The sequence below is a fragment of the Hoplias malabaricus genome, chromosome 13 (genome assembly GCF_029633855.1).
Source record: "Hoplias malabaricus isolate fHopMal1 chromosome 13, fHopMal1.hap1, whole genome shotgun sequence".
NCBI lineage: Eukaryota > Metazoa > Chordata > Actinopteri > Characiformes > Erythrinidae > Hoplias > Hoplias malabaricus.
This window is the reverse complement of record NC_089812.1, coordinates 27,864,533-27,884,002: the sequence shown is the minus strand read 5'-3', so window position 1 is coordinate 27,884,002 and position 19,470 is coordinate 27,864,533. Positions and strand designations below refer to the sequence as shown.

The window sequence follows — 19,470 nt, the reverse complement described above, 5'->3', positions numbered from 1 at the left end:
CAGTGTATTCTCAAAATCTTCATATAACACAAGAATCAATATAGCTCAAAAAAGGATAAACTCACTATCAATGCCCTTAATTTTATATGTTAATACATAACATTTTTGTCATTAGGTAAAACGAACTAGACCAAAGTAATTTAGATTACTACAAGAAATATAGGAGTTAAATACATCTGTTAAAATTGTTAGAATAATTTAAGCCTGGAAATATATAATGGTTAAAATCTTAGTGCATTAATAAATTCTTAGTGTATTTATTGTGATAAGCTAGGCTTGAGTTGGTGCTAAGAAGCTTTGATTAACTGATGATATGTGATAAAGAAAACATTCAGCTGCCCTTCTGGAGTATTGTTTATTCAGTTCTTGAGTATGACACCTGGTTTTGTAGAAGCAAGTGTTTATTTTCCTTTCGATTAAAGCAAGGGCTTAGCACACTCATGTTGTTGAGCCTCACTGTTCTTCCGTTTTCCTGTTGTATAAGAAAAAGCACTGAGTTTCATGCTGTGAGTCATCAGAAGTCTGAACATACACCAGAACAAAGAGATAGAAAAGCATGATATGAACTATGAGCATGCCCGCACAATATAAAAGATATGATTCTGTGAATGTGCATTTACTTAATTCATAGGAAAAAACTGAGAGAAAAGCACAGCATCAGCAATAACCCACATCACACCCAGTGTTTTGTTCTTAATGAATCAGTAAAAATAATTAGGTTCACCTGATTGGTTGAATTTCAAGTGTAAAATACATACACTATATATAATACTGTACATAGACAATACATAAAAATACTTTAAGGTGGAGCATTACTGTAAAACTGAATTTATGTAGCACCTTTGGAAGCAGTTTGAAGTCCCTTAAGCATTTGAGGGAATATAGACACTGACAAAGCTTCCTCACCAGGGAGTTTGTGTGCCAAGACCATGACAGGTCCTGTGAAATGTGAACCCTAAGGTACTTGAAACTGTCAACTCTTTTCTATATTTCACCATACAACTTCCATTAAATATATTTAGGTGATGAGTTGGATTAGACAAATAATCAGATGGATTTCCAGAGTATATATAATACACTATATTACAGCCTATAAATATGTAAGTTACTCTGTCATATATCAGAAATGAGAATACTGGACTGTATAGGCCATTCACTCACTTCCCTTGTAAGCAGTCACATTTGCATTACCCTGCCCAAGACTTTGCACAGTTTACTGAAATGACTCTTCATTTACATTTACTGATCATCACCCATTGTTTCAGAGATAAAAGAAAAATGCATTCATACCATCTTACGTTTGTGATATGATTATGATGAGATGATACTGAAAATATGTGCAACTGTTAGTAATGTTGGTCTAGTTTTTCCACATACATAGTACACAGCTGCTGAAAACCACTTTTGGTGTGAAAAAAAAAGTTTTAGACCTAAAATATAAGTTTTCTAAATGAACAAAAAACATCTACAAAAACATAATGATACAAAACACTGAAGTACTGGTATATGTAAGAACAATTAAGAATTTTAATGGAATGCACGTCAGCGTGATACAAACAATGTCATTGGTGAGGTTTGATGTGAAACGATGTGAATTTACAGCCTGAAGTCTTTTTTTTTTGCAGTTGTGGAGACAGTCAAAACGGCCAATTTATGTGGAGTTTTATTTAGTATTCAGAATTACCCACAAACAATATATGCATTCATATGCATGAATTGTAATACATGTCAATTGCTTCCATGAAAATGCATTAAACAGTGGAACATTGGGTTTCCTGTCAAGTAAACTGACTCTGCATTTCTACAGAATGTCACATTTGACATTAAGCCACTCTCAAATGTTTGTTTACATCTTTACAACCCTTAAATTATCCAGTCATTTGGAAAATTCAGTGAAATTCCCCTTTGACCGCGATAGCTGATTGTTGAAATCGGATTCAGCCTTTAGTTGCTCTGCAGTGTAGTTTTAATTAGACTAAAGCTTGCCATGTTTTTACTGGCACTGACATGAGGATGTGTTAGAGTGAAACCATGAGGCCTGTTTCTAATCTTACGTTTATTGATTTGCCTTTGTAACTTATATATAGTGAGCTTCACAGATCCCAGTGGGGATTTACTAATATAGAAAATGCAAAATGGACTTCTTAAAGGCAAAATAAAGGGCAAACCATTCACACCTGTTTGTGCTGTTAAAACCTCAAGGACTAAGAAGAACATTTAAGAATTAACAGTTAAGGTTTAAATAGAAGAATTCCTTAGATTTACGCATAATTTAATATTTGATATAAAAACAGAGTCATTCAGAATGGTTTAATATGGAATAATTTTACCAGAGAGATTTCATTAAGCCATCATCACAAAATAATGTTTCCTTTACAGGCATTAAATAATTCTGAGGTTTGTATCCCGCCATTACATTTGTAAATAATTCTAATTCACTCAGGTATATCTAGGACAAATCACTTCTACACCAAATCACTCAAAATGACAGTTCCACTTCAGGTACGCCCTTATCTTCAAGTAACTTTATCGTAAGCATTTAGCTACTTATATAATTATGTATAAACTACATCAAATATTTTTTTTAAATAACAATGAAAACATATACCAATAATTAAAAACTAATTCAATATTTTATGTGTTTCATACAATCTGTCATTAGCCCTGGACTCTTAAAAAGTAAACCCTCCTTCTCCATTCAGGACACGTTGAGTGTGGGACTGTAAATTGGAAATAAACATGTGAAATCTTTAGAGTAGGTTGACTTCAAAAACAGAGACAATTGCCCCTCATAAATGTCCCCTCTTCCCCCCTTCACACCCATTTGTCTCATGTGTTTTCTCATTTTACTGTCCCTGCTCCTCTTTCTTTGTTTTATTGTTCTTCTCCACGACTTCACCGTCTTTGTCCTCAACCCCAATACACATTGTTGTCTGTAGGAGTCATTTAAAAGACAAGCAGTCTTTTAAATGACTCCTACCTGAATTTGAAACTAAATCTGCATCACTTTCATGCAAATGAAGAGAGTTTGTTGCAGTATACACCATTAAGGTTTCACAACAGAATTTACTGGTCAATCCATGTATAATAACCAGGCAGCATTATTACGCTTTGACATATACACATGCAAAAAATTTTAGATATTTATCGTAATTAGTGAATTAAGCTAATTTATCATTATTTAGTCATTTGGTCATCATGAGCTAGAGGCACATACAGCCCCACTTGTGAGAGGAACCATGGAACTGCAATTTCTCTGGAGTGATGAAACACATCAACAGCAAAAAATAAATAAATAAATAAATAAAATGGACACAAAATATTTGAAACACGGCAGAAAGGGAATTTTTGATTAAAAGGTTTAATTAAAATACGAATTTACCCACAGATTAAAAACAAAAGGCAAAAAAGCAAAAATGGAGCTACAATCAGGCACCAAAGATTACATGTTTTTAATTTCATATATTAACAATTGCGATAACGCAACAATAACATTATTTATTAAGCTATTTACTTGTGTATTTACTGAATGTCATCATTAGCATGATGTCCTTTTTGAAACATAGGCGAGTAAAAATAGGCCCAGCAAAGACTCACTAACTGTCTGCACACAAAAGGCTTCTTAAAAAATGCCCCCCAACACACACTCATACACATACATACTCATACACATACACACTTGTACACACACACAAACCCACACACACACACACACATGCCTGGTTTACAAAATGGCCACAGAGATAGAGACACAAAAGGCAGGAACAAGAGAAAAAGGCAGTAGAATTTCACTGAGTTTTTTTTTCAGAAAATGTAAAATCTAGGATCTGTTCCAGAACTTTTTTTGAACATGCCCTCTTAGACTTGGACTCTCGACATAGATGTGCACGCCAAAAGGAATATCACACTAAGTTAGATTAGCCCCAAAGAAACAAATTTTCATTTAGATAATAATGTTAATAAAAAATTTGTTTTCATTTACAGCCACTGTAGTGCCTTTCTTTTAGTACTTGTTTGCTATGAGGGCTTCACCTTGATAAGTAGCAAGCTAGCATAATCATGTATGTTAGATGTTGTGGATTGCAAACTAACGTTAGGCAAATTGAAAGCTACTACTTTTACATTTTAAGCATTTTAAAGTCATCCTTTTCAATGTCATATACAGCTTTGTAATCCATAAGACAAATGTGCCAGGATGCAATGATTTTTGGGCAAGACTTGCTTCTAAAATCTGAATTGTGTTCACTCAATCCATTGCCAACCTGAGAGATAATCTAGCACACTCAGTTGCATGAAGGGAACACCTATGAGGCAAACTGTGAGAGGGCATGTTAAATCAGTACTGAAACGGTCAGAAGTTCTTGTCACAAAATCAGCACCGTACTGCAACTAAAGTGACCAGTAGATTAGCACATACATGCCTCTAAAGCCAAAATATAGGGGCTATACTTTCATAATACACCCAAACAATGACAATATGTGTTAAGACAACCCAGGTTGGGCAGTGGGTGTGGCTTCATGAAAAATCCTGGCACTTGTGACTGGTTTAGTTGGATGATTGGCACATGCCCTGGCAAATAAAGATAAAGTCCCACAGGAGACAGGAAACAACCAAATAATAAATAATTAAATCCTCTACCCAACAAGGCAAATTTCAATCATCTATGTTAGCGTTTGATGGAAGTGATTCTTTAAACTATTCTTTAAAAATCTTTAAAATTACGTTTGCTAACATCACACTCCTTCAAAGGTGTGGGTGATCATATCACATATAATAAAGCAGTTTCAAAGTTTCTTTTTTCTTGCATAATAATACCTGTTAGCATAAAATAAATGAATGCCAGTGGGCTTTCGTGTGTTTGCCACCTTACTGAAGCTGTTCGAAAACTCATAAATGAGTTTTAGAACAGCATACTGTACAGGCTGGAAAAACACATAGCAGCAATGGAGCTAGAGAACGGCAAGATGTGATAGTTTCTAGCATCTAATAAATAATATCCAAAGAAACAGAGAAAGTATATACATGAAAAATATTGGCAGCTCTTTGCAGAAATCTGTTTTGATCTAGCCTCGATTTCCAGGTGAAAGCAATATTTGGATCCACAGCACCAAGGAAATAGTTTCAGAGCATTTAAAATGACATAGCCAATAGCTTGATTACCTGGAAAAGGAATATCTTCTGAGTAAATGTTTTTGATGCTAATATTTTTGCCACCAGTTTAGGTTTCAAAGCAAAAATGATCTATCCAGGCCTCGCTTAATGATAAACAATTAACTAACGTTAAACATGTGAGCAACTGCAGTACTGAAAATATGGAAATTCAGAGTGCATTATATTTTTCAAAAAAGAAAGAAAATGAGTAGTCTGTTTTTCGTTTAATCAAGTTAGCATTAGCAAAGTGACAATTTTGTTATTGTTTCCAAACTGAATAGTTTGTTATGCCATATCTTAATACAACGTAGCACAGTAGTGTAGTTTTTAATCTCAACATTAATCTAATATTGTGATAGTTGCAATGAAATTATGAATTTGTTGGCAGAGCTTGGGTAATGAGTAAAAGAATGGAATCGAGGCTAGGGAAGTCTAAAGTGGGGAGAAATTATTATCGAGTACCATAGAGACCCACCCCATTAAGACTACAGAGGACAAACACAGAAGCATTCATGTTCTGTCTCTCTCTCTTTCTCTCTCTCTCTCTCATACACACACACACACACACACACACACACACACACATAGACTTGTGGTTATACATTCTGAAACGTATGTAATTCTCATTGGGAACAGCAACTATCTTCTCACTGTTAAGGGTTCATGCAGAACTACACAAAGTGAAATAGAAATAAAGATAAAAAACTGAATCAAGCGCATTAATTTCCTGTCCCCTGTCCTCTAAAATTAGATTTACTTAATATGTAATGAGTGAACGCCTGGTTTGTATAATGCGCTATGTGCAAATATGAACTGTACAGCGTTTTCCTGTGACGGTTTTTTTTGGGTTGTAAACAGATCCAGTTTTCAACAGTCTAACCTATTTAAACCCTTCTGCCCTCTTGAAAGAATACTTTAACCACATACATTAACATGGCTAACAATGACCAGAAGTTGGCAGACATCAACTGCTATGATGTCTTTGATTTTGTATTTTGCTGTTTGCTCTGTGTATATGTGTAAAACATGTATGCTAATCTATTGTTATTTAATTAATGCTAATTTGTATTATGTTAATTCATTGTTAGCAACATTACTTTTTATTCCTTTAAAATTCCCCCGTTTCTCCATCTGTTTTCTCCTCATCTTTCCAGTCCTCCTTTATGGATAGGGGTTCTTAGCGGATGTACACATCTCTGCTCCACTCCTCTTGGTTTTGGTTGCGGCCCACTGTACTCTCGCTTGCCTCTGCATCTTGGCAGTAACGCTCCCTCAGCTTACCCCGCCCACGTTGGTGCTGATTGGTCATTGGTGGTGCCATGTTGAGGTTCTCCTGATCAGGCTCTGCACCCTCGTCCTCCCAGGATGCCTGTCGTGGGGCGTGGTGCATGGGGTTTAAGCGGCCGCGGCAGGAATCTGGTTCCTCATATGGATCCGTCTCCATGTCATCAGTGTAGGCAGAGTCACGGCTGCCCTGTGTCTCCGAATCAAATGTGTCCTGCCGTGATAAGCCTCGCCCACCTGTGTGCAGCTGGCTGCGAGAGGAGCGTAGTGGCTGCTTGCCCCCCAGGTCAGTCTGGTAGTCCTGCAGCCGGCCACGTTCTGAACCTGGCCCCTCCCTCTTCTGCTCACTATGCACCAGAAATGGCCCCTGCATTGGCAAGTCGCAGCCACAAACCACACGCCCAGGCCAACCAGCATGCAGAAACACACAAAAACAAAAGAGCAGAGCAGGCAGCAGGTTAGTGCAAGGGTTAGTATTTAAGTAAATGTCACACATATTACATTTGTATTTCCAATCATACCAACATGCTTGGCATTTGACTGCTGATCCAGGGTGCACTGTAATGCTAGTAAACCATTAATGTGAGTTAAATAACTTTAAACATATCATAAAGTACAACACTGTCCTCAGGGTTTAAGTCAAATTAAAATTCTGGGCCCACACCAAACAATTTAGGCAGATTTTTTGTTGAAAGACTGAAAATATGTTAACAACAAATTTTTAAAAAGTCTTCTCAATTCATTTAATAGTAAAAAGGATTCAAGTAAAACAAATTGGTTAACCAATGTTTGCAATCAGATCCTAAAGTCATATACAATATCCAATGCAGTGACCTATTTGGAACAGGCAACATCATAAAAAAAACATGTGTGTAAAGACACATTTTGGTCAGTGCATCCCATTCAATTTCAGCAAATTTGACATGTCATTTAACCTAGAATAAATTTAATTAACAGGTTGAGGACCCATTACACAGGTGTATGGTTTGGTAACTGTTAACTGTAACTGTGAGTAGAGTAAAAAGTTCAAGAGGTTCTTCATTCTTACCTTTTAACCTAAGCTAAAGCTAAAGACCCAGTAACCAGTGCTTTCAAATTTCAACATGGCTAACAAGAACGTAGCTGCCAGAGAGTGACGTGTAGGTGACAGTATTTAACATGATCTGATATGTGACATGATCTGTTCCCAAACCTCATATGACTAGAAATAGCTCCAGCCAACACCACAGCAGCTACTATAGGAAAGGAAGGGATTTTCCCAGCTCACAGGTGACAGCTACTGTAGTTTACTACCACCAATCTGTAATAGTCACGTCTGTCTGTAATACTCACTAAGTAGTATTAATTTATTCAAATATTAAGTCCTGTCAACTGGACCTGTAAATATGCCAATCTTCATATAAAAGAAAAGTGAAAGACACTCAATTATTTACTGTAGATTTGGGCCCTCTTGTGGTCATGATGAGTTTATAAGGTGAAGTGAAATATACATGTTGTGTTAGAGGGAATCACACTTGCTGCAACTCATGTTTGCAAACTGCACATAATATAGTAAAACAAATGCAATAAAAACTCATAATATAATACATTTCTGATAACTGTACTAAAATCTTCATCCAATTATGTAATACATTTTTACACAATGTAGTAAAGTATTATATTCTGTGCTGTTTATGACATTATAAAATGAGTTTCACTGAAAGAATAATGCAATAACCAATATATAATGTAATCAAACACTAAAATGAAAATTTAAATTTAATTTAAACAAGTGGTAAATTCATTGTTAGTTGTATATTTTCTAAAATTATTTGTTAACTAATACAATACTGTATATAAAAAGAGTGACACGGCCTTAATATTCTGACCACCTCTTCACTATATAGTTTAGTAATTAAAAATATCAATTTATCTGCATTACTTTGTTTGCCCATCACCCTGTTTTTCAATGGTCAGGACCCTTACAGAGCAGGTATTATGTAAGCGGTGTATCATTCTCAGTGCTGCAGTGAAACTGATGTGGTGTTTTAGTGCATGATGTGCTGATACAAGTGGGGTCAGACACAGTAGAAATGCTGTAGATTAAATAAATACTTCACTAATTATACCACTTGTTCAAATTTACTTCTAAATTATGAGTTTAGTGTTTAATTTTAGTTTAGTTTAAGTTCATATATTATTTTATATATATATAAATTTTACTATAACTCATTTTATAATGCAGTAAATAGCAAATAATACCATAGTATATTATGTGCAAAAACCTTATTATGTGGATGAAGATTTTATTAAACATTTATTATACACTTGTGTTATAACATTATGAGTTGCCAAACACTTGTAAATCGAGAGTGTCAGGTTCTGTGTCACTAAAATAGCCATATGATCATTTATATGTCGTTTTTCAAAGACTGAATTTTGATTTTGTGGTTAGTTTTTGTGGCACAGTTGTATTTACAGATGTGCACATGTCAGAGAACACCCTCCCATTTTTTCAGACATTATCCTGAAAAAAAAATTATATGTATAATTAAACTACAAGTTTTTTTATAAACTACAAGTTTTTTAATGTCTTTTCTTTATACAGCTTCCACTCTTTTTTGAAAACTCCTGCTTTACCATAGTTTTCCTTTGACTTTCCCTTCCTTACACAAGGGAATTATCTTTAATCTGACATCCTCAAACATAGTTCCTGAAATTACTAACATGCACTTAATGGCTGTAATTACTTTTGACTGGAAAGTAATTAAATGGAGTAATGGAGGTCTCTTACTTTTGCACATTAGTGCATAAAATCACATCTGGTGGCTGTTATCAAATGATTCGCCTATATCTTGCTGCCATGACGACAGCACTCTTGTCTCCTTGACGACTGTTAAGGTGGAGATTGGGCAGATGCCCATCTCTCTTTGTGGAAACACACACGCAAGCACACACACATACATGATCAACCACAGTAATTTAAGTTGAGTAAACAACATTAGCGTCCACACTGGCACTAGGTTAGAATGAAAGCATGGTGTTAATAAGGTAAGGAGTTGAGCTTGTTTTGCAGGGATGGTGCCATGGCAACACTGAAAGGGGCAGGGATGTAGCCTATGTTTCCCAGACGACAAAAAGCACCACTGGAGAGCCCAGGCAACACAGTTTCTGCTGGGGAAGGGGGAGGGATAGCTGTGTATTTATAGGTGTATGTTTGTGTACGTGTTGGGGGCTTTAGTGGGTGGTGATGGGGTGATTCTAGAGGGCAGAGAGGGCAATAATTGCATACATATTATAGCTGTTGTTTGTGTGTGCATGTGTCAGAGTGATTTATGTCCATCGCCGATGTTATCAGGATCGAGACAGATAAATAAATAAAGTTGTGCTTGTAGATTTCTATCTGTTGAGCAGCTGTGTGTACAGTCATATATAAAAATTTGGACACTACCTGTCAAGTTACACATTTTACTCATTTTCAAAGTGAAGATAAGTTATACACCATCTATAGGAAGCTTAAAAATGGCATTTTTTTCTATCTATGAACTGTGCCATAACCCATACCATTTAAGTCTTATTTTGTTTCCAATTTGGTAAATGAAACAATAACATAAAAAAAAAAAATTACAGACGTGTGTTCCCTGTGGAGGATGTGCACTTATTTTAACTTCATATCAACAAATGAATAAAGAATATGACCAGGGGTGCCAAAAGTTTTAACTCTGACTGTAGATTCCTATCTGTTGAGCAGCTCTGTGTATTTTTCTTCATGTCGCTGAGGGAGAGCAGTTCTGAACTCCACCCCCCTGCTGCGTGCCACCTATTAGAGAGCATGCTCCTCCTCTTGCCCCTCCTTCTGGGGGCCAGAGCCATCCAGGAGCTCCAGGTTTCGGCGCAGTGAGGTGAGCACCTGTACCTGAAGGTTGGAGACGGGCTCTGGGGAGGCTGCCAGTGCGGCTGTGGCCATGGTGCGGTTCAGCAAGGGGTTTGGGGGGTTGCTGCTTGGAGGATGTGTGGCCTTCCAGTATGCCTCCAAATAATCAGCCAAGTGCTCACATGCATCCTCCAACTGATTCTCATCTAATATGATATCAAACAGCTCCTGAAAACAAAACAGAGGAAGAGTACTTTCTGCTATTAATGTGAGACTGACACAGGAAGAAATACATATTAAAACTCTTTAGGAAATTTTACAAAAAGGTTCACTCAATCATTCAATCTTTAAGTTCATCTTTCATTGCTAACATTTCTATGTGATGTTGTTTATATTCTGAAAGACGTATCAGGAAAGAATAAAGTAGTCAGCGCCATGGCGGATCACTGCAGTCTCAAAAATACAGATTCTGGTAGCCAGGGTTTCTTAAGTCGTAAAACTAAAACTGAATCTTAAAATCAGAGGTTAGATTTTTAAAGATTTAACTGATCACTGAAGGAAGACTTCACAATTTTAGAAGGATGGAACAGCTGAGTGTTAAAGATTTCTGTGTAATTGTCTGTTTAATAAATATGTTTTTTTTTGGCACTGACAAATGTTAATAACATGTTGACTTGAATTAAAAGTGTGGTTTTGCAAGGTACTGTATACACACACACACACACACACACACACAAGTACTCACAGGGGGGCACTGTGCTAATTTATCTGCTGCCACCATTTGCACATTCAGATGTTTGGCCTGAGATTTACCTCTGGACTTAATCAGCCTTTGCAATACCTGTGAGAGAGAGAGAGAGAGAGAGAGAGAGAGAGAGAGAGAGAGAGAGAGAGAGAGAGATAAAGAGAGAGAGAGAGAGAGAAATAAAGAAGAGCAAAGAGTACATGTCTGAAAGAGTATAATGTTGTGTATGCTATGGTTACCTTTGGTGAGGCTATTTTAATATAGACGATTATTGGAGCCAGTGATGTTTTGGCGAGTTGAGATGGATGGTTAATGGTGTCAGCATCCAGAGCTACCAATTGCAGAGTCCGAGCCAACTCGAAAATTCTCTCTATCTCACTCTGCACCTCGGCTAATGGAGAGAGAAAGATATTAGGAAAATCACACACTCCCACTTGTCTGCACACACACACACACACACACACTGAAGAAAATGTTATTGACTTGATTCAAATATGTTCAAAATTCCCATATGAATACAATATATTACACCATTACAGTTATAACCTAACATAAGAAAACTGAAAGAGAACACTGAGGTAGTGTGATATTCTAATATATTTTTTCTGTCCTGGTACCAGGTTGATGATAGATGGGGCACTGCCCTACTAAATGACCCAATCAATGACCTGCACAGTACCCATGTGGAAATGGCAGACACATTTGAATCTTATATATTCAATGCATTTTCAGTACACACAAACAACAAAAACTGTAAGTTGAGCTGTAAATGCATGTTAATAACACACACAAAAAAACATCTTCAGAGAGAAAGTGATGTGTGGTGTTCACCACAGACACAAATACACTGCTGTTTTTAATGGAGAAAAAAAAGACTAGTTACCAATCACAGAAGTACCAATTATACTCGAAAACCCAAGTTATGGTGAGTTAGTATCATGCATGTGAAGGTTATCATGGTTAGAGCAGAGGCTCCAAATCCTGTAGTCAGTGACCCCAACCCAGGGCCTTTGCTTTCACTTGACACACCTGAACGGAGTCTTGAAATCGGTGTATATGCAAGTGGAGTACATTTGTATGTTCAGTATTGCAGCTTCATTTTGCCCTGAGCAGCTAGAGCAATACACAGAGAATGCCCTCTTAAAAAATAGTTCCTAAATAATTCTTAGTATAGATGCACTATTTGAGGAGAAGCCTTTAACTATTTAGGAAATAGGTGTAAATATAGGTTCTTTCTGGGTCAAAGCCCTTCTGAGATTAGCATTTCCTTCTCTAAATTCTGAAGAGCTTTGTAGTAAGGTATGGTAGAGTTACAAAACCATATATATGTTTACCATTTGACCTAACTCTAAATTTGAGAGACAGCTAACAACATGAAAGTAAACACATAGCAAAAGTGCCACAAAACTAAACAACTTGAGTTTGAAATAAGTTTCTATACTAATTCAAACCGTGAATAAAAACTTTCAGACAATTTAAACTTCAGCTATGTACAATAAACAGTCATTTTCCCGCTCAAACCTACCGTACCACCTTAAAAGATGCAGCGAGATATTGCCTTTAAGGTGGACTATAATGCAAACTGAAATATAAAAGCTGCAACACTCAATAAACTGAAAGAGTCAATAATATTCTTGGTTAATTTTTAAAAGTAGAGCTTCATATGCACGCTACATCAATACACATCATAGTATTACACACACATTTTTACACTTTTAAAAATAAAGGCTCCTACATGCTTCTTGGTTTATAGATGATTCTTGGGAAAAGATTTAACTGACATAAAATCTTTACATTACATGAACTTTCAAAAGGTTCTGGACAGTAGTATGTCCCAATCTTTAGAAAAAACAAAATGGTTCTTCAGTGGCAATGCTACAAAGAACCTTTTAGGCACCTTTATTTTTAAGAACATACCCTTAGTTCTGTTTTCTGAATTCCTTCATTCCTTTATTAAGCATGCAGCAGGCATGTTAAGAGCCTCCAGTAAAGCAAAAGAGGGTGTTGATGATGAAACCATGTTGATGGATAGATTTAGAGGCTTTTGAGGAGGAATGAATGAGATGAGTGGATACGTACCCAGTACGTCTGAGGTGAAGAGAGAGAAGAAAGAAGAAAGGAGAAAGGTGGGGAGCAAGGCGCAGTGAAAAAAGAGAAGGTGATGGAGAGAGTTGGATAGACAGGATGAAAAAAGAAAGAAAGAAGCCAATCAGGCACAACAGCTCACAAAGAAATGCTGCAGAAAATGCACAGGAAAACACTGACAGAATGTCCACAGGGGACCCACAGGAAAGGAAACTTTCAAAAGCCTATGGGAGAAAAAAATAAGCTCCACATTTCAAATATTTAGATTTTCATGTCACCGTGATCACCAGTGGTGTTTTTTAACACATGCTCTCTGTTCATGTGTGAGTGGGAGTGTCTTACCCAAGCTGGATCTGGTACTGGAGCGCTCAATGATGGTATGTTTACTTGGGTTGTTCAGAACAGAACGTTTGGCAAGCGAGATATCTGCTGTCACCCTGGTGATGGATATCCTTTAATACATAACAACCAACATCATTATGACCTCATAGCGGCTGTTGCTATGGCACCTACATCATAGTGATTCATATTCTACAATACACAACTACCAACTTTATTATGACCTCATATAGGCTGTTGCTATGGTATCAGTATCAAAGCGACTGATATTCAATACAGTCTGGGTACCTTAAGATGACTCTTATACTGCAAGATGCAATAATCAACAGCATTATTTATTATCACTGTGACAATGACATCAGTATCATAATTACGATGTAGGCATGTCTGGTGTCATTTGACAGGCCAGGAACTCAATCGTTACACTTTATTCAGCAGGTGCGGATAAACATGATATTTTCTACAGAAAAATAAAAGTTAAATAAGTATGTACTATATGATTAAAGTATAATAACACACACACACACACACACACACACACATATATACTTTCTAGTGAGCTAAATCAAATATTCTCACAAGCCAACTTTGATTGGCAAGTTAAACCTAGGTCAGCTCTCTCATATAGCCATGTCTTAATTTTACACTAAATAACCCCATTTGGATGTATTTAGCACTTTTGAGCAGTGTATGTACCTGTGGCAATGTATGCATTTGTCATACATTTAAGGTGTGCACACATCTGGTATTCACAAATTTCCTAAATTTTATAAAAATATTAACTACCCATATCATGTGTAAAAAATGTGGTACCTACCTGCCCTCAAACTTGTGTTTCAAGAAGTCAAAGAGAGCTTTCTGCATCATGTCAGTCACCTGAAAAGCAACATACATATTTAGGAATAATAGTCTGACACATACAATGTAGAACAATATCAACAGAGAACAAAAGCCATTTGGGAGAAGAAAATTCCAGATAATCTCTAAATTCATCAAGACGAACAACTTTCTAATAACTACTCTGAAGTCAACTACATCTCCAGGTTTTCCAGCTGTTGCTGTCAGCATTTCCTCAGAGCTGCTTGATCTTCTGACTTTTCTTAATCACCAGGAATGCTTCCCTGATCTGAATTGCCTGTGGTTAATTTTAGAGCAGCGTGGCATGACCCAGACCACTTCTCTCCTAACACACTATTTTAGAATGAACCCTGGGGGAAACAGCACATTAGCTGTGGGTGCTGTGCAGAATGAACGGGTTTCAGTTTTTATGCCACCAGCTCTTACCTCATAACCTTTGAGTGATGGCCCCACCAGGATGATGGGTCTCATAGAAGGCACCACGTCATAGGGAGGTACGTGTTCCATCTGAGGGATCATAAACACACATACACATCCACTATTAAAAGGTAGATCATAATCTCTAATGCAGGGGTAGCTAAGCTTAATCATAGTGATTTACAACCATGAAGAGTTTAGTCCCATCACACCTGGTCCTAATATCCAGACCCAAGAGGCGTGACATTGGCATGTCATATTAGAGTTGGAACTAAACTCTTCACTACAGTAGATGATCAAATGTAGACAGTGGGTGAACAGTAGAGAAAGTAAACAAGAAAGGTGTGACTGCTGTTTCTTTGATATGATAGTTGTATGTAAAATGTTGTCAAAAAACCTGTCCTTTGCAGAGCATGTGTGAACTTATTTTCAGTTAGAAAATCAACAGAACATGATTTTGGTCATGTGTGCTTAAACTTTTGCACAAGATTGTATTAATATGTGAGTATTAGGTGCTGCAGGACCCCCAGATTTCAAATGTGGATGTGGGCTGATTCTGCATTTCAAAGCAGTCTAATATTGTTCAAAATTCCAGTAGCATATCATCCCACACTGTGGAGATTGTTGGTTTCTGTGCCATATTTTAGCAATTAAAAAAATAGGGGGCAAGTTCACATTTTATAGGTACCTCAGTTTTTATATCAAATATTTCAATCATTTGTTACAACTAAATAAAACAAAGCCACCCTCCGCCACTCCTCCTGCACTCATTTAAGTTGCAGCATCTATTATGCACACACTGTGCACACACAATTAAGGTGATACTGACACAAACATCTCTCTTAATAACTTTGCTGCACTTACTGATCATGAAAAAGTGTTCTAGGAGGCTAAAGCATCTGTTTGTTTGAACGGTCATTGCACATTTTATTAATGCAAATGTATTCATCTGCTCTGTCAGGGGTAGATGTGTTCTTGCTAGTTTTGCCATGTGCTAAGTTATAATCCACTGGCATTTCTGGCAATATCTTTTTTCTTCCCAGCACCCCAAAACGTGGGATGATGAAGAAGAAAATGGACCAATTCGACAAATTCCCAGTGGGAATGCATTTGCATCGTGAAGATGGGTCTGATTATTTTTTACAGTTTTAGATTTTCATAAAATTGATGACAAATATTCAGTTTGTCTAATTTGAACTAAACTAATAATTATAATTTGTTTTGCAAAACAACCATTTGTAGAAAATAACTAAAAACTAAACATATCTTAAATTTGGTATTAAACCATATATTAAACTAAAACCTAAAGTGTCAATGTTTACAAAATGTGAACTTCCTCATTAATCCATAAATATTGAGAGCAGAACAAGTTTTGTGTGCATTAAAGTTCTGATGTGTATGTTATTGTCTCTGACATGTTCTGTTTAATGTGAATAATCTAAAATATTAGGTCAGATGAACATCATGTATTTTGTTGCTGCTGGAACAAAACAATGTATAGAGATGTAAAAACGATAAACCAATCCACTTAGTCTTTGCTGACATATCAAGAAGGCAAATTTGAATGTTTGTTGTGTTAAATCAAGTATAATCAGGTAATCGTTACAGCCATAAATGTATGTCTAATGTTCATGTCAGTAAAGCACTGCTGAAATTAAGGCCAAAAAAGAAAGTGATACAAATGCTGCTGGGGAAAAAAAAAAAGAGTTCAACAGAATCCCCTCCTACTTAAATGCCCTGTTATATAACATCTGCCTCACATTTCACAAGAACTGGAAACAATGTTGTTGTTTTTTGTATCATCTGAAACCTTTCTTTGGGCACATTCAACAGCCCACATTTGTGGCTGGTAATAATGACTGTGGACAGGTGCACATATGTGTGGCAGGGTGGCAGGTGGTGGTATGGGTGGGATAACCATTCAGTGTGTCACATGCTTTAAAACAATCAAACATACTGTCAGAATGAGTTGGTCTCATTCTGATCTGTTGGTGTGCTTTCATGTTTGCTGTCGGCGAGTATTCCTCAGGTGCGAGGAGGTTGTTCCAAACTATTTTATCTTCACTGTATTTCAGTGAAGCGCAGCACAGGGAACACTCTGCTCCAGACTTTACTGTATACATACAGACATATTATATAATAATACGAGAAGAGTTGCTGAACACCTGCTTCCACTTCAAAACTTGAACAAATAAAGTTTGTGTACAGCTGCTTGCCAAATGTTTCTTTTAAAAATGAAGATCAATAATAGTCAGTTTGCACTCCCTGTGCTGTGTAATAGCCACTACGCTTTTGGCAAAATTTTACAGCAGATGTTGAAAAAAATGCAGTGAGAATATAATGGCATTCAGTGGCATATATTCTATAATGGCATTCAATGGCATAGCTAGGTCAAGTACTCATGTTGACCAATTAGTTCTGTATCACATTTGCCACTTTAGCTCATCACAAAACAAGTCATCACTCTATAGAGCACAGAATAAAAATACAAGATGCACGCCTACACACCTCTAACAGTGGGCACAGGCTTCCTCAAAATACAGTGGCTTTTATTTGATTACTTCTGGTAACTAGATGTTAAATATGTTATTAGGTACGAATAAAGGGATCTAGTTCCAGGGCTTTAGAGTGTGCATAATAAAAACTTGATGAAAAGGCGTCTGAATTTGGTACTTGTTTGTATATCAAAATATCTCCAAGGCTAGACATGACAGTGGGTGTGCTCAGCTAGCCTCCCTCAGATGTTGAAAAGCAGTGTTTTTTCAGTCACCTGTCATTTGTAGTGTATAGAACATGAGTCATATGAAGCTGTAGGCTAACTGATTGATTCTCTGTAGGTGTGGGGTTTGGGGGGGAGGGGGTGGTAAAGAACATTTTGCTTCTGCACAAAGAAGTGGGTTGGAAATGTTTGGGAACCCCAGGAAAAAGCAAATCTGAAATTGCGCCCTTGTCACAATGGTAAGACAATGCTGGAGGAAGTGAGCGACAGGATAATGCTTCAAGACTCTGATCTCTTGTTAACAGCCAATAACACGAGATGAGAAAACACAGAAAGAAAAGGACAAAGAGATGTGGAGGAGGCTGAAATGTTAAAAGTTCGCTGCTGTTGGTGACTCACCGACTTCTGTTTCTGTTTGGCTGGGCCACCTAGCATTCAGCACACACACACACACCAAGAGAGACAGAGAGAGAGAGAGAGCAAGCAAACACAAACAAACAAACAAACAGAAGCACAAAGCACATGAGGTTATCGACAAGCTGTTAATATGTTTTAGAAGCTTGGGAGGGACTGAATTAGCAACAAATTGCCACCTACAGTGAATGACCTGATTTTATTTGTGCTTAAGTAAAAATATGTAATTGCTTATATAGAACAACTTTGCGCAGTGAGTTATTATAAGTAAACTGGCATGCTGTTTATAGTGCTTGGCTGAAATTCAACAAGTACAGAATGGCACTAAGAAAACTGACAAGATGATCCACTCTCACAGGCATTCTGTCCAATACAGAATCCAATTTAAATTTCTGTTGTTTGTTTTTAGTTGATTTTAATAGGCTAGTTCTGTTCATTATAAAAGACTTGCACCAACTTTACTTGATTTCTGGGTCTGAGTTCTGTAGACCTTCGACATCAGTTTCACCTTAAATGAAGATTAGGGTACACTGCTAAGTCTGTAGGATATTCTTTCCTTACCTCATATATAATAAAAAAAAAACAAAAGATTTGAAAATTAAGTAGATTGAAAATGCCAAGGGACAAGAAATTATTCATCACTGCATTAAAGAAAAAGGTGCAATGATTTGATATAGTATTTTATTATTCTGTAATTTATGCTGATTTTACGCTGTTTATGCTGTTAACTATGTTTGCATCTACTTTGTTGTTTTACGACACCATGAAATGTGAAGTCTGTCAAATTTCTAAGTGTATACAATACAATAAACTGAAATGGATTTATGGTGTAGATCAAAGATGGCTATGAGGCTATAGACAATTGCTAATATCTAAAATGACCACAAGTCATCTTTGTCACCACAGTTTACTGTCAGTCAGTGCCCTCCCAGCTTACACACATATTAAGGTTCAATCAGCTTTTCACAAAATTGCAAAACTTGTCATTCTAGCATGTTCAATATTCAGAGGCCAAGCACCATGATGCACACAGCCACAGTGTGTTAAGGTCACTGAGGGTAAGTAACTGGACACATGAGAAATCAGTGCATAAACAAAACACTTTCTCAGCTTCAGGAAAACACCCATTTCTGAAGGCTGCATATGCAAAAGAGGCAATCGGTTAGAGCTGACGTTGGGCATTAGTCTGGGCACACTTGGACCAAGGTTATCACTATGGTTACCTTCTTAAAGAAGGGCAGACGAGGTATGTTGCCCTGAGGGGAGGTGACACTGCCGGCCACGCCCTTGCGGTCACGTGTGTCAGCAGGCTCTGCCTCCTCAGCTTCCAAATCCGAGTCATCATAAAGCGCTGAAGACATATCGGCTATACAAGGGGGCCAAACCAATTGGGAAGTGGGTGGGTTGGGGAGTCAGGGGATTTGGTGAAGATAAAGAGAAAGAGACAGAAAGAATGGGGAAGAGGGATATAAAGGAGTGTAGGCAGAAGACAAAAGAAGAAAAGAAAGGGAAAGAAGAGCAACATGATGTTCTCTATGAGCAGGCTATGACTCAAACAATGGTAAGGAAATAGAGGCGGAGGAAGCTTAAAACTAATGAAGGAA

At 37.0% G+C, this 19,470-nt stretch overlaps 1 protein-coding gene across 1 annotated transcript in view; it reads right to left on the bottom strand.

Moving 5' to 3' along the window:
* Positions 1–3,363: 3,363 nt before the first annotated feature.
* cacnb1 (calcium channel, voltage-dependent, beta 1 subunit) overlaps positions 3,364–19,470 on the bottom strand; it is a 43,618-nt gene continuing 27,511 nt past the window's right edge. Inside the window, exons 7-14 of the mRNA XM_066641750.1 lie at positions 17,852–17,880; positions 14,743–14,823; positions 14,276–14,334; positions 13,462–13,571; positions 11,274–11,425; positions 11,035–11,130; positions 10,332–10,517; positions 3,364–6,803 (exon numbers count right to left, since the gene is read on the bottom strand). Of these exons, the coding sequence (XP_066497847.1) occupies positions 6,330–6,803; positions 10,332–10,517; positions 11,035–11,130; positions 11,274–11,425; positions 13,462–13,571; positions 14,276–14,334; positions 14,743–14,823; positions 17,852–17,880 (1,187 nt within the window). The 3' untranslated portion in view covers positions 3,364–6,329. The remainder of the gene's footprint in view (positions 6,804–10,331; positions 10,518–11,034; positions 11,131–11,273; positions 11,426–13,461; positions 13,572–14,275; positions 14,335–14,742; positions 14,824–17,851; positions 17,881–19,470) is intronic.